The sequence below is a fragment of the Mobula birostris genome, chromosome 22 (assembly GCF_030028105.1).
Source record: "Mobula birostris isolate sMobBir1 chromosome 22, sMobBir1.hap1, whole genome shotgun sequence".
Classification (NCBI taxonomy): domain Eukaryota; kingdom Metazoa; phylum Chordata; class Chondrichthyes; order Myliobatiformes; family Myliobatidae; genus Mobula; species Mobula birostris.
Genome location: NC_092391.1, coordinates 52304567 through 52320007, shown reverse-complemented (window position 1 = coordinate 52320007; position 15441 = coordinate 52304567). Strand labels below are relative to the sequence as shown.

General features: G+C 41.9%; 2 protein-coding genes across 2 annotated transcripts in view; both read right to left on the bottom strand.

The window, feature by feature from the left end:
* Positions 1–15441, bottom strand: part of sbno1 (strawberry notch homolog 1 (Drosophila)) — a 145292-nt gene that overhangs the window by 13029 nt on the left and 116822 nt on the right. The window contains exons 21-27 of the mRNA XM_072240752.1: positions 14634–14746; positions 13002–13073; positions 12650–12749; positions 7998–8072; positions 5767–5913; positions 5594–5688; positions 4539–4631 (exon numbers count right to left, since the gene is read on the bottom strand). Of these exons, the coding sequence (XP_072096853.1) occupies positions 4539–4631; positions 5594–5688; positions 5767–5913; positions 7998–8072; positions 12650–12749; positions 13002–13073; positions 14634–14746 (695 nt within the window). The remainder of the gene's footprint in view (positions 1–4538; positions 4632–5593; positions 5689–5766; positions 5914–7997; positions 8073–12649; positions 12750–13001; positions 13074–14633; positions 14747–15441) is intronic.
* Positions 9862–10413, bottom strand: LOC140186462 (large ribosomal subunit protein eL24-like). Its single transcript, XM_072240754.1, has one exon. The coding sequence runs from the start codon at positions 10389–10391 to the stop codon at positions 9918–9920; it is 474 nt and encodes a 157-aa protein (XP_072096855.1). The 5' UTR covers positions 10392–10413; the 3' UTR covers positions 9862–9917.

Here is a 15441-nt window from a genome sequence, read left to right as displayed (position 1 = left end):
TGATTGATGGTGTAGATACAGAGAATTAATGGGCGTATTTAGAAACATGGGGCACAGTTTCAGAAAAGGAGTTACTCAAGAAGGGTAGGAATTTCTTCACTCAAATGTTAGGAGGAGAAGAAGATAGCGGCGCGATGGCAGCGCGTGCGGCCTCTTCGGTGATGATATCTGTAATCTGTCAAGTAGGGGACTGTGCACGATTCTGATTTGATGAAGACAGACATGAGAGTACGGAGAAACTTCGGAAATGTCCGCTTCGCTGCCGCTGCTACTGTGCGGTAACCAGAACCTCCAGAGCAGAAGGCCGCGAATCCTCGGCTTTGCATTGTTTCAGTGGCCGGGGCCAGGTCGAAGGCGCTCGGGAGGCTGTATCGGAGGGGCTGTTCAGAGGCTCAAAGTTTTCGGACAGATGGACTCAGTGTCGGCTGCTTCCAAGGCATCGGCAAGTTGACGGTGCCTGGAGGTTTATGGCAGGGAGTTTCTCCCTTTTGCCGCCTACTATCGGGGACTCTGGAGTCGATCGACTCGAGGACTTTGAGACTTTTTTTTTACTGTGCCCATGGTCTGTTCTTTATCAAATTATGGTATTGCTTTGCACTGCTGTAACTATATGTTATAATTATGTGGTTCAGTCAGTGTTAGTCTTTGGTTTGTCCTGTTTTTCTGTGATATCACTCCAGAGAAACACTGTTATCATTTCTTAATGCATGTATGCATTTCTAAATGACAATAAAAGAGGACTGAGTGTTCTCATAATCTAATCTAAATGTTTTGTGGCTCTAGCTAGAGAAGCTTTGCCAGTGATGGCCCAAGCCCAGCTGCGAAAGGAGGGGTGAACATGGGGCAAGAAACCCCCTCGCATAAAAAAACAGCGATACAGAAACACCAATAGTAGCTCCGAAGACCTCATCCCCGGATACACCAAGAAGATGGGCTCCTCCTGGGGTCAACATGAAAGACCGACCCAGGACAGAGGACTCTGGTGAGCTACTGTCAGAGACCTATGCCCCAGAAGGGGTGATGGGTTTCAGTAAATACCCAAGTCTTTATGTCTTTATCATCACTGCCACTGGCAATGATGGTGGGGACTTGTTGATGGCCTCTAGTCTGAACAGATATGGTCATGCACCGCTCATAATAGTGACTGATCATATCTTTTGAGGTACATATAGGCCCAAGGTGGAATTCTGTTCAGATCTACAGTCTTGATATTGGGCGCCATGGTAACGAAGCAGTTACCGTGATGCTCGAACAGCTAGGGGACAGAATTTGGAGTTCAGTTCTGATGTTATCTGTCAGGAGGCTGCACGCTCTCCTTGTGAAATGTGTGGGCTTTCTCTGGGTCCTTTCACAGTCCAAAGACATACCAGGTAGGGTAACTGGTGATTAAAAATTAGCTCATGATTATAAGGCATCCGTTAGTCTTGCGAGACCATGGATCTGCGCCTGGAAAGTCTTCACTCTCCAGGGCGCAGGCCTGGGCAAGGTTGTATGGAAGACCAGCAGCTGCCCATGCTGCAAGTCTCCCCTCTCCACGACACCGATGTTGTCCAAGGGAAGGGCAAGGACCCATACAGCTTGGCACCAGTGTCGTCGCAGAGCAATGTGTGATTAAATGCCTTGCTCAGGGACACAACATGTTGCCTCGGCTGGGGCTCGAACTCGTGACCTTTAGGTCGCTATTTGAATGCCTTAACCACTTGGCCACGAGCCCACTGGCCCATGATTAGGCTAGTGTTAAATAATTGGGTTGCTGGGTTTCGCAGCTCAAAGAGCTGGAAGGCCCTGTTCTATGCTGTATTACTAAACAAAACAAAATACTTTGATAATATGATAGTCCTGAGATGAAAAGCTGAGATTCTTAAAATTCATTCAACCTGCAAAAAACATTCTACTGTTGTGTTCACACATCTCATTCAGAAATCAGAATAATGCTGCTTCAACCTGAAAATTAATAGCTCTAGAATGACTGGCTCTTCTCCAATTAGAAACAGATTCAGGTTTATTATCACTAACATGTTGTGAAATCTTGTATTGTGGCAGTAGCAAAGTCCCTTCGTTATGTGCTGTGTCAACAGGTTAGCACAAAACAAAAATTACTATAAATTAAAAAATAAATAGTGCATTGGAATTATTCGTTTTATGCTTTTGGTAAGATACTAGTTGAATGAATGCGACTAAAATCGTACTTTTACTAACACAATATGCTTTAACTGACATGTTTTTCAGAATATGTGGTGTTTGTCTCCACCTACTGGCGGAAAAGAGGAACAGTAGCTAGCTAACAGTTTGTTACTTTTTCATTTTTCATTGGCTAAGTGCAACTTTTAATTGGTTCCTTCTTACCTTAGGGATTTGTTTTATCTGAAATAAAAAAGTGCTGGCCTTTGCTTTCTTTGTTTCTCAGCTCCTCACTCAGTTTCATATGCTCCGTATCTGTTCCTTTGTTTAAACTTTAAAATAAACGAACGTGAAGGAACAAGTTTTCGCTCATTCTTGGACTCCTAAAAGCTCCTGAGGATCAAAAAGTCACCAGATCTGACAGTGCAAAAGATGAATAATGAGATTTCTATGTGTTGTGAATGATGCTGTTGTTTCTCATCCAATGATGGCATTGGAAACCACTATTTTTTAATAGATTTTACAAGATGAATTAATACAAGACTAAAGTTGTAGTTTAATTATTTTTACTCCCTAACAAACTTATGTACTTTTCAGCATGTGGCGGTTTATCCCCAATTTCTGGCAGAAAACTGTATAGCAGCTAAACTAATAGTTCATCACCTATCTCATTTTCCATTGGCTAAGTATGAGGACATTTCCCACATGGTGTGATTGATTAATCTGAGGAATATACCTCATCTTAACTAAGGAATTTTCAGAGGCGCCATCTTTTTGTCTTCACGTTCTTTGCTGTTCAGTTACCTCAGCATCGTTTCTTAGCTCTTTTACTTAGTTTGCTTAGTACTTGTATGTTTGTTTGTACTCTAAAATAAACAATCATTAGAATTAAAACTACTCGTCATTCCTGACTTCTGGAAGAACCCCAAGGATCAGGAAATAAACAGAGATCCAACAATGGTGGCCAGTGTTAGTCAGACTAAGCACAGTACTTACCTGCAGGGTGATGCTGAGATCTCAGTGGGCCTGCAATTCTTGCTGTGATAATTCACATTCAAATTCCTGTTTCCTCTCATTATCTTTGCAAACCAACATATTCCAGCAATGTTCAATATCAAGCTGTTCATGCTAACCAAAGTGAACTGTGAGATTGAAAATATTATGTTGTTGGATGCTTTAAACACACTATTATACAAGGTCGGGTGATGGGGTGGAGGCATGTCTCTACCAAAGAAGGTGTAAAACACTCCTTCCCTCTGTTAGCCTGCAGGTCACCCTTGGGCAAGGTGTAGCACCTGCTTAGCCCCCCCACTCTCCTGATCAGGGTCACGTGAAGCCATGGGAGCAGGTGGAGGATGGTCGTTTGAGTGGCTGGTGCACATCACAAGTCCTGGTTATGGGACCACTGATGTCAGGCAGACAATCTCTAAAGAGTATTGATAATGGCTTGGTCACCTGTCTTGTAAAGACACCACCCAGAAGAAGGTAATGGCAAACCACTTCTGTAGAAAAATTTGCCAAGAACAATCGTGGTCATGGAAAGACCCTGATCACCCACGTCATACGACACTGAACATAATGGTGATGATGATCGTACAAGGATTTTTATAAAAATCAGCTGATTTGTTCTCTCCACCCATGTTAACTGAACGAGGCTGGGACAAACCCATTTTGTGTATCTAACTGGGCCCTGCAGGATTTTGCACTTGTTAATCTCCAAGACTATGAATCCACTGTGTGTGTGTGTGTGTGTGTGTGTGTGTGTATGTATGTGTGTATATATATATATATATATATAGACGTGTGTATATAGATAGATACATATATATATATATGTTGATTAAGCATTCTTGTTCCTTTAAATAATTCATTTTGGGTTATATGTATAAATACACGAATTACAAGCATCATGACTCGATCATGTGATACGAGCTCGCCTCGCTTAAAGGCGAAGTTAAACCTGCAATCCTGGACTCCCTTGTCTTTCTTTGAATTAGTTTAATGTTTTGAAGTTAGAAAACATAAGAATGGAAGCCTGGAAGGTGACAACCTCTGTGAATCTGCCCCTGAATTGTAAACCAGGCAGACTGACTACCTGGCTATTGCAGGATTCTCCGTACAATTCACTGCTAAATTTGTATACTTTCATGATTGGCAGAGGAAACAGGGAGTTGCTTTAGTGCAGGGTTCCCAACCCGGGGTCCATGGACCCCTTGGTTAATGGTAGGGGCCCATGGCATAAAAAAGGTTGGAAACTCCTGCTGGGGCGGGGGTTGGAAGGAGAGATGGGTAGTATATGATTTAGTTCAACTGAATCAGTCTCGCTTAAGGGTTAACTCTTATGATGTAGAATCAAAATCTAACGAACAATATATTTCCTGGAACAAATTACTGCAGTGTGCACTTCTATTACATACCTGCATTGACAGATAGAATCCATCATCTACTCCTGCTTGTTCTGCCCAAATCTTTGTAGCTTCTTCCCAGGACATGCCTCGCTCAACACTTATCTACAAAAGATAAATATTTTAGACCATAAGACATTGGAGCAGAATTAGGCCACTTGGCACATTGAATCTTCTCTGCCATTCCATTTTGGCTGATTTATTATCCTTCTCAGCTCCATTCTCCTGACTTCTCATAACCTTTGACACCCTGATTAATCAAGAACCTATCAACTCAAATATATCCAATGACGTGGCCCCCAAAGCCATCCATGGCAATGAATTCCATAGATTCACCAACCTCTAGCTAAAGAAATTCCTCTCATCGCTGTCTAAATGGAAGTCCTTCTATTCTGAGGCTGTGCCCTCTGGTCCCACTATGGGAAATATCCTCCCTATGTCCACTCTATCTAGCCCTTTCAATATTCTATAGGTTTCAATGAGATCCCCCCTTATTCTTCTAAACTTCAGCAAGTACAGGCCAAGAGCCAGCAAACACTATTCATATGTTAACCCTTTCATTCCCAGAATCATTTTCGTGAACCCCCACTGGACCTGCTCCAAAGCCAGCACATCTTTTCTTAAGGGGCTCGAACATCCCATAGAGCAAAACTATGGTAAATCAAAGCTTTACAAAGCTCTTCTAGATATCTGAAACATCAATGTTCTCTTTAAAGATGTTTTTGATAACCATGTGCCCCAGTTGCACCCCATTCCTGTTTGGGAATCAGAAACTCTCCCCCTTTGGAGAAATCAGTAAATAGCAGAGTTTTTATGAACTGGTAGATCGCAGGATGAATTCGTGTTCAATGGTGATCCTAGAATAAGCAGGAGTGAGTTACAAATGGTCTCTGGTTCCAAAGCTGGAAGGCTCCACCACATAATGGCTGTCCAGTAATTCCCTCTGGCAGCATGCACCAAGCCAAGCTTCAAGAGCCTTCAAGTTGTACCTCGGGTCAGGTAAAGGAAAGGGAAAACAACCAACAATACAACATACAAACCACTTCACCAAATGGCCAGCCACTTACAGTATACAGTTCGACATGTCCTGATACTGAATACCCTGGAGTAAGGAACTTTTTGACTTCGAGTTTCTTCACTTTCTCATCCCCAGAACCCAGATCTGTCCAAAAACAGATGCAAGTCAGTAGGTGTGAAATACTACACTTGTAATTAAGATAATATAAGATCAAGGATTTACCTAGAATTCCCATATCATATCTTCCATTCTTTTTAGCATTTTGAATGACAGCATTTAAACTGTCTGAGAAGTACTGGAACAGAGCATTCTGCTGGTGCACCTCCATACCAAGGATTCGATTCAGGAATTTGCCGATATTGTTGTAATCTGAAATGGAGCAGTCACCTCAGTCAAGGGGAATATGGACAGCACAAACAAGTAATGAGCAACATACACAAAATTCAACTCAAGTTTTAATTATCATTCAACCATATGTGAATACTCATGAACATTACTGCAGGGTCAAGGTGCAAAACAGAGCACCAACAGTCACATACAGCACAAAACACATGCAAGGTAGCAATCACACAATAAGAGTTCCAGAACTCGTGCCGTCAATCCACAGATGAGCACAATAGAGCCGGTCTCCTGCCGAGTGAACACTGGAGGGCAGCACCGAGTCCAGCTGGACACCACACCACACCATCCCTACCCCACTTCCCCAAGGTGACACCTCAACTTGAGGCCCAGCCCTCACACATGCAAGGCAACAAGCACATACAGAATATCAGTAAAATACAATGACGCAGGATATACATCTACAAACCCCATTTCCAGAACAGTTGGGATATTTTCCAAAATGCAATAAAAACAAAAATCTGTGATATGTTAATCCACGTGAACCTTTATTTAACTGACAAAAATGCAAAGAAAAGATTTTCAATAGTTTTACTGACCAACTTAATTGTATTTTGTAAATATACACAACTTTAGAATTTGGTGGCTGCAACACGCTCAACAAAAGTTGGAACAGAGTTAAAATAAGATTGAAAAGTGCACAGAATATTCAAGTAACACCAGTTTGGAAGACTCCACATTAAGCAGGTTAATTGGTAGCAGGTGAGGTATCACGACTGGGTATAAAAGTAGCGTCCATCAAAGGCTCAGTCTTTGCAAGCAAGGACGGGTTGTGGCTCACCCCTTTGTGCCAAAATTCGTGAGAGAATTGTTAGTCAGTTCAAAAGCAACATTTCTCAACGCAAGATCGGGAGTACTTCAGAAAACCATTGTCACTCAACACAGTCTGTCGCTGCATCCAGAAATGCAACTTGAAACTGTATTATGCAGGGAAGAAGCCATACATCAACTCTATGCAGAAACACCAGCGAGTTCTCTGGGCCCGAGCTCATCTCAGATGGACTGAAAGACTGTGGAACCGTGTGCTGTGGTCAGGTGAGTCCACATTTCAGCTAGTTTTCGGAAAAAACGGGCGTTAAGTTCTCCGTGCCAAAGATGAAAACGCCCGTCCAGATTGTTATCAGCGAAAGGTGCAAAAGCCAGCATCTGTGATGGCATGGGGGTGCATCAGTGCCCGCGGCATGGGTGAGTTGCATGTATGTGAAGGTACCATTGACTCTGAGGCATATATTAGGATTTTAGAGAGACAAATGTTGCCATCAAGGCGACGTCTCTTCCCAGGACGTCCATGCTCATTTCAGCAGGACAATGCCAGACCACATTCTGCACAGGCTACAACAGTGTGGTTTTGTAGACACAGAGTGCGTGTGCTTGACTGGCCTGCTGCCAGTCCAGATCTATCTCCTATTGAAAATGTATGGCGCATCATGAAGAGGAGAATCAGACAACGGAGACCACGGACTGTTGAGCAGCTGAAGTCTTATATCAAGCAAGAATGGACAAAATTTCCAATTGCAAATCTACTACAATTAGTATCCTCAGTTCCAAAACGGTTAAAAAGTGTTATTAAAAGGAAAGGTGATGTAACAGACTGGTAAACATGCCTCTGTCCCAACTTTTGTTGAGTGCGTTGCAGCCATCAAATTCTAGATTTGTGTACGTTTACAAAATACAATTAAGTTGGTCAGTAAAACTATTGAAAATCTTTTCTTTGTACTTTTGTCAGTTAAATAAAGGTTCACGTGGATTAACATATCACAGATTTTTGTTTTTATTGCATTTTGGAAAATATCTCAACTGTTCTGGAAATGGGGTTTGTACATAGTCTAGACTCTAGACACCCGCGTACATTGAAATCATTGGAAACGCTGCAGGAGCTCAGCAAGTCAGGCTGCACCTATGCAAGTGGATGAACAGGGATGAACAGCTGATGCTTCAGGCTGAGACCCTTCATCAGGACTGGAAAGCAAGGGGGAAGATGCCAGAAGAAAATGAGGGGGTAGGGTGAAGCCAGATGAGTGGCTAATGAGTCTGATTCCTAATCCAAATCTTACCTTTATCAAGTGAGAGGAGTCCTGAACGGTCTTCCATATTTATTAAACCCACACCAATTAATCCCTGTCGAACATCTAGAGAATAAAAGCATAGGCACGTTAAATGGAATGAGCGCATCAGAGATGTAAACAAAATATAGGCACCCGCTGGTAAAGCTGTCTCATAATACAAGTGAGTAAAGCCAATTTCTGAACAACAAGAAATCCTACATCACGTTGTAAAGTGTTCAAGCTTAAAAATAATGCAAAGTTATTTTTAAAGTCAGGGCTCAAGTTCTAAAGTTAAATTAATAAAGCAGGAAATGTGTGAATTAGCACCAGTAGAGAGGCTGACTACTGAAATACTTGAATGTATTTGCACCTTTAGACCTTCCACATTGGGCAAGATGACCAATAAGCAGCTCTGGTTCCAAGCAATATAGTTAATGAACGATCAGTGCTGTCTCAAGGACAGTGAAAAGGGAAAACAGCAGGTGGTGAGTACAGGGTACAGGAGCAGTGACCAGGCCTAGCAGAACACAGTGAGGCAAATCTGAACAAACCCAACCAGTTCAGGAGCAGCGGTTGACACCTAGCCAATGCTGAGGATTTGAGAGAATCAGAATCTAATGCAGCGGGTGCAAGAGCACAACAGAAACGTACGCAGCCAGCACTGAAAATCACAATTCGTGTTGGACAGGATTCACTCTAAATATTTTCTAAAAATAATTTTCTCCAAAACTAGGGTAACTTCACTAAGTGAACCAGGGCAAAAACAAAAATAAAGTTAAGGGAACCTTAATGAGGTTAACAAATAAGAGCATTAGAAGCGAGCTGAGAAGTACATTTGTGGAATAACACTGGACAACAATTTTTTTCTGGAAGTGTTGCTCCCTCAGATTTGTTTCTGTTTATGTTTGGTATACGATAGACCGTGTAAAGCTCAACACAAATATAATTTCAGACTTCTTGTATCATGTAGGATTTTGGAGAAACAACCTAATTTCTATTGAATATAATACACTTTGCAATAGTTCAACCAAGCTAAAAATGTTTTGTTGATTTCAATTTGTACTCAGTGTCTGAGGCTTCTCATTTAAGTGCCCAACAATCATCAGCCAACATTGATGGATTCCTGTTGCCCTGATACCATTTCTCCATGACCACAATGTCCTGGTGAAACCTTTTACCACACTCGTCACTGTCAGCACCAAGATTTGCAGGGAAGAAGTCCAAATGGGAAATGCAGAAAATGAATCTTTCGTGACATGTTGCACTTCATGGTTTTGAACACTTGAAGCATGTTGCTAACCAGCGGCACGTTGTCTGGTGCTCTAAGTTAACAAAAAAATTTTCAACAATATCCTTGAATGCCTTCCATGTGATTTTCTCCGGTCCTACAAGAAGTTCTTCGAATTGTCTGTCATTGATGACCTGTTTGATTTGTGGACCAACAAAAATGCCTTCCTTAATCTTGGCATTAGTTATTCTGGGAAACATCTATCTCAGAATTGAAAATACACTTGGATTAAGATCTCAACTGTCCTGTGCTATCACCAGTGGGATCATCAGTTGATCTACCACCTGTCTTCAGGAGTTTTGGCCCACTTATGATCAAGACTCCCTTGAGGTGGTGGGCCAGCAGTGCTAAAGCACCACCTCCCACTTATCAAAATTCTTCACGTAAATTCATAGCCTTTCTAAAGCCTGTTCTGCCACACAGCATCTGCCCTGTCTAAACATGCCCCCAAGCATGCCTGGAAAACTTTTCAGTTTACATTGTGGGCAACATTTTATTTGATTTAAATTATGAATTGAAATAACATATATAGATAATTGCTAAAAAAAAATGGTGTGTGATAGGCAATTCTATGGGCGATTTTCTTTTTTTTTAAAGAAGTTATTCAGGCTTTATTTTACAACATACAACTGTAGGTTCTTTCAGCGTTTTCCACCAACACGCGGAGCCTGAGACTTCATCGGCTTGGCAAATTTCTGTTTCGGTGCCGTTTTCTGAGCAGCCTTGGCCGTAGGTATGCTGACTTTCTTTGTTGCAGCTTTGGCTTTCTTAGCCTCCTTGGCAGCTCTGATTGCTTGTTCTCGTTGAGCCTTGCACACTTCAGGCTTCTGATTCCTTTCGGCCATTATCTCAGCCACAGAAGCACCCGTGATAGCTCTTTGAAACTTCACTGCACGACGAGAGCGCTTTTTCTGTATCTCTTCAGACTGGCCCTTTTTGTGTTTGCGCCTGTACAACACAGTCCAGTTGATTTGTCGAGGGTTTCTCTTGGACAGAAATGCAGATTTGCATTTTGAGTTCAGGAACTGGAAAACCTTCCTGTCAATCCTGGCACAGCGCTTCCCGTGACCGGGGTAGATCTTATACCCGCTAAAACTGCACAGTTCGACCTTCATGTCGACAACTAAAATAGCAGCGTAGAGCTCTATGGGCGATTTTCATGATCAGCAGCCCAAAATCCGTAAGATACACTCAAAAGTGTTCAGGAAGCAAAATCTTTGTTGTCCAGTGTAATATATCACATTGAAGTGAAAATCTCAAGGGGTGGCCATTAGGATGGGCACAAATGGATCTTTGTCAGTTTGACAAGATGTAGCAAACTGTGCTCAATGGATCACTAAATTTGGTGCTGATACAAGCAAAAATACAAAATTAAGCCATAGTGAACAAGCAAGGAGCCATATAAAGCCCATAGCTCGGTTAAGAGCATGGCTAGGCACAGCTCAAATGCCATCTATTAACTCGCTAATGACACAGCTGTAACTGGGAGAATCTTGGATGGAGGCATACAAGAGTGACAGAGATCAGCAGATTACAACAACCTCACCCTTAACATCAGAAAGAACAAGGAACTGATTGTGGACTTCAGGAGGTCACACAGCAGATCTCTCTGAGTGATCTGTGATGGAATGGGTGAGTAGTTGCAAGTTCCTGGGTGTCAACATCTCTGAAGATCTAGTATCCTAATATATTGATGTAATTATCAAAAGGCACAACAGCGGCTATATTTCATCAGGAATTTGAGGACATTTTGCATGTCACCAAAGACCGTAGCAAATTTGTACAGATGTGCTTTGGAGAACACTTTGACTGGATGCATCACCATCTAGTATGGTGGGGGGGGGGGGTAATGTAAAGGATTGGAAAAAGCTGCAGGGGGCTGTCAACTCAGTTATCTCCATCGTAGACACGAGACTTCCCACTATCGAGGATATCATCAAAAGGCAATGCCTCCAGAAGGTGGCATCCATAATGAAGCACCCTCACCATCTAGAACATACCCTCTCTTCATTACTACCGGCTAAGAGACTGAAGACACACATTCAATGTTTCAGGGACAGCTTCTTCCCCTTCACCATGAGATTTCTGAAGAAGAGGGAAGCAGGAGGAGGAAGTACTAACAGATGTTGGAGAAATCGATGTTCATGCCATCAGGTTGGAAGTTAACCAGGCAGAATACAAGTTGTTGCTCCTCCTCCCTGAGGGTGGCCTCATCCTGGCATTTGAGGCGGCCAAGGACCAATATGTTGGAATGGGAATGGAGATTGAAATTAAAATGATTGGCTACTGGGAAATCTCACACTCAACAAGACAAAGTACATTTCACAGAGAGGTAATTGTTGTTTGAAGTAGTTATTACAGTGAAATGAAATCCAGCAATACATGTTGAGTTCATTCATGCAAACAAATTAGTCCAATGTAGATACGGTACTGGAAAACTTGCTTTGCTTTAAGTTGTGCTTTTTCCAAAGGCAGGCAGGGTCTGAATATGCTTCATCATTGCAAGGATTCCTTCAGTAATTCCAGTTGAAGCTCGTGCTCAAATTCCGTGCGAACTCACAACTTTCTAATTCAGACTTAAGGGCGTCATGAATAGAAAAACATCATCATCGTTACGTGCCATGTTGTATGATGTAGGTGATCATGGTCTTTTATTTCTTCTGTTGAAAAATTTGCCAAGAATGACCATCCACCACCTGCTCCCATGGCTTCACGTGATCCTGATTTTTTTTTGGGGGGTGGGGGGAGAGAGCTAAGCAGATGCTACATCTTGCTCAAGTGTGACCTGCAGGCTAGTGCAGGGAAGGAGCACCTTGCATCTCTCCTTTGGTAGAGACTGTTAAAAACCACTAAAAAAAATAAAATACCTTTGATAAATTTTGTACTTTTTAATAAACTCATATTTTTTCCACACTCACCGGCAGAAAGCGGTATAGCAGCTAAACTGACTCATTTTTCATTGGCTAAGTATTAGCACATTACCCACATGATATAGTTGTTTTAATTATGTAGCCTATTAACTAATTTATCTCTAAGGAATTTCTCTTATCTATAAAAGTGACAGATTTATCAGAAATGTCATCTTTAGCATTAATTCCCCTCTTAGCTCAGCTTTTTCTCAGCTCTTTACTTAGTTTACTCCTGGAAGAATCCAAGGATCAGAAAATAAACAGAGATCCAACAAGACACATCCCCACTTGATCACCCTGAGCAAAACATAGGCATAAAAAAATTAATTTGCTGAAATTGCTGCACTTGGACTGTGCAGAAAATATCTTAAACCAAGAAAATAACAATTTTAAATTATAATATTACAAATTTCATTGTTACTGACCCAAACTGATCAAAAACTAAACAGGAATCTGTACTGTACCTTTGAAGAAATCCCCAGTGTATTCTTTGGGTGATGGCACCAGTGGACTGTCTAGATTTACAATGGATTTCATTACAATTTCCAGGGCATTCCGGCCATACTGTAAAAGTGTCAAACAGCCCAGTGTCACATTACAGTTTAAATAGATACTGTAGATTAGATAGATACAGTAAATTGACACAGCTCAGTATTACGACATCCTGTCTCTGATGCATTTAGGTTACTGTGACAATTCATGCTATTTCTGGCATTTCAATTGTGAGGCAGGCAGCAACTTTGATAAAACTGACTAAATATAAAATAGTGAACTGTAAAATCCCACCACTTTTCACCTGGATAACTGCAACATTACCTTGTTATCGAAGTTAAACCTGCTCAAATCCCTGGTTTCAGTGGCACGTCTGTCGCCGTGTGTAAGAGCACCCTGTTCAAAAAGTAAAACAAAAATCAATGACTGAAAATGAAAAATGAAAATTAAAAACCACAGATGCTAGAAATTGCCAAGAGAAACAGAAAACATGGGAAACATTCACTGGGCCAAGGTTAGAAGTAAATTTATTATCATAAATGTCACCATATACTACCCTGAGATTCATTTACATCAAGAATAATCTGGAGAGACCGCAGGACGTGCATGTATGGTGAAGGCAGGCTGTTTAGAGATGCAGGAAAACCTACATATCATTAACATCAGAGACAAGGTGCACTCCCTTCTCTTCCCACAGCTTATGCTGACATGGGTGCGCAGACATATTTTCACAGAACCCACTTTATGCAGTTTACCAAGGTTAATGGTCATTTCAAGAACTTGTATAACTTCTATTGATTTATTTACTGGAATACAGTGTGGAATTGGCCCTTCGAGCTGCACCATCCAGCAATCCCCTGATTTAATCCTAACCTATTCACGGGACAATTTACAATGACCAATTGACCTACCAACCAGTACTTCTTTGGGCTGTGGGAGAAAACCAAGCACCTAAAGGAGACCCACGCGGTCACAGGGAGAACGTACAAACTCCTTTTCCTGCAGCGGTGGGAATTTAAGCCAAGTCACCTGTACTCTAAAGTGTTGTGCTAATCACTACGCTACTGTGCTGCTAGTAGAGCTTGGGGTGGCAGCTTAGTGAGTGCAGTGTGTACAGTGCTAGTGATCAGGGTACAATACAATTCTCGTCACTGTCTGTAAGGAGTTTGTACATACTCCCTCCAACCACGTGGGCTTCCTTCAGGTGCTCCCGTTTCCTCCCACATTTGAAAGACACACGGGTTTGGGCTGTAAGTTGTGGGCATGCTAGGTTAGCGTTGGAAGAATGACGACACTTGCAGCCTACCCCCAGCACATCCTCCGAGTGTTGTTGATGCAAATGACTGTACGTTTTAACATTATGATGTTCATTCACTCATCATGTGCCATGTTGCATAACGTGGGTGATCTTGGTCTCATGATCTTTGCAAATTTTTCTACAGAAGTGGCTTACCATTGCCTTCTTCTGGGCAGTGTGACCCTAGCCATTATCAACACTTTTCAGAGATTGTCTGCCTGGTATCAGTGGTCACATAACCAGGACTTGGTCATCTGCACCTGCTGCTCAAATGACCGTCCACCACCTGCTCCCATGGCCTGATTGGGGGTGGGGGTGGGGGGAAGCAGGTGCCACACCTTCACACCTTGCCCAAGGGCGACATGCAGGCTAGCGGAGGGAAAGACTGCCACACACCTCCTGATGTATTCCCACCCCACCACCCAACTTTGACGCATTCGTGACAAATAAAGCCCTTAACAGAAAATAAAAAGATACACCAGATATTTAAAGATTAAAGGTCCTCCTACTCAGTCAGTGAGTCATTCTGAGGAACAAAGACAACCAATCTAAAACTGAATCAGGTTTAGCAACATTTTTGGGGACTTTTTGTTCTCCACTAATGGTTGGTCTTGGTGAGGAACAGGAAACACACTCTTGTTTGAAAGCCAGGAACTTACCAAACTTTCAAGCCTTTTTGCAACAATTGAAGCAAATCTCTGTTCACCTGCCAACTCCGATATTAGAAAAACATACTCAGGTGAGGTCACTTGGTTTGATCGATGTGTTCGACCTGCGGATAAATTAATAAACACAGTTCCAGTAAAAACAGCAACCACAATTACACAAGATAAGCTAATCTTAAAAGGTATTTCCTTTAATGGATTTTCAGATTGAATCTATTATCAAAGTACATATGATACCATATACAACCCTGAGATTCAATTTCTTGTGGGCAGTCAAAGTAAATACAAATAAACACAATAAAAGACTGTAACAGGATAGACAAACAGCCATTGTGCAAAAGACAACAGATTGTGCAAATATGAAAATAAATTTAAATAATAATAAATAAACAAGCAATAAATATCAAGAACATGAGATGAGAGGTCATTGAAACTGAGTCCATAGACTGTGGGAAGTGATGGGCAAGTGGTCCAAGAGCCTGATGGTTGAGAGGTAATAACCGTTCCTGAACCCAAAGGTGCAAATCCTGAGGCTCTTGTACTTTCTTCCTGATGGCAGCAGTGAGAAGAGATCATGGATTGCATGGTGGGGGACTTTGATGGATGTCTTGTGTCCTGATCCCCATAAACGTCACAAATCAATTACAATTGAATATTAGACCATAATTCATAGCAGCAGAATTAGGCCATTTGGCCCATTGAGTCTGCCTCACCATTTTATCATGGCTGATCTATTTTTCCTCTCAGCCCCAGTCTCCTGCCTTCATGCCCTGACCAATCAAGAATCTAGTGAACATAAGAG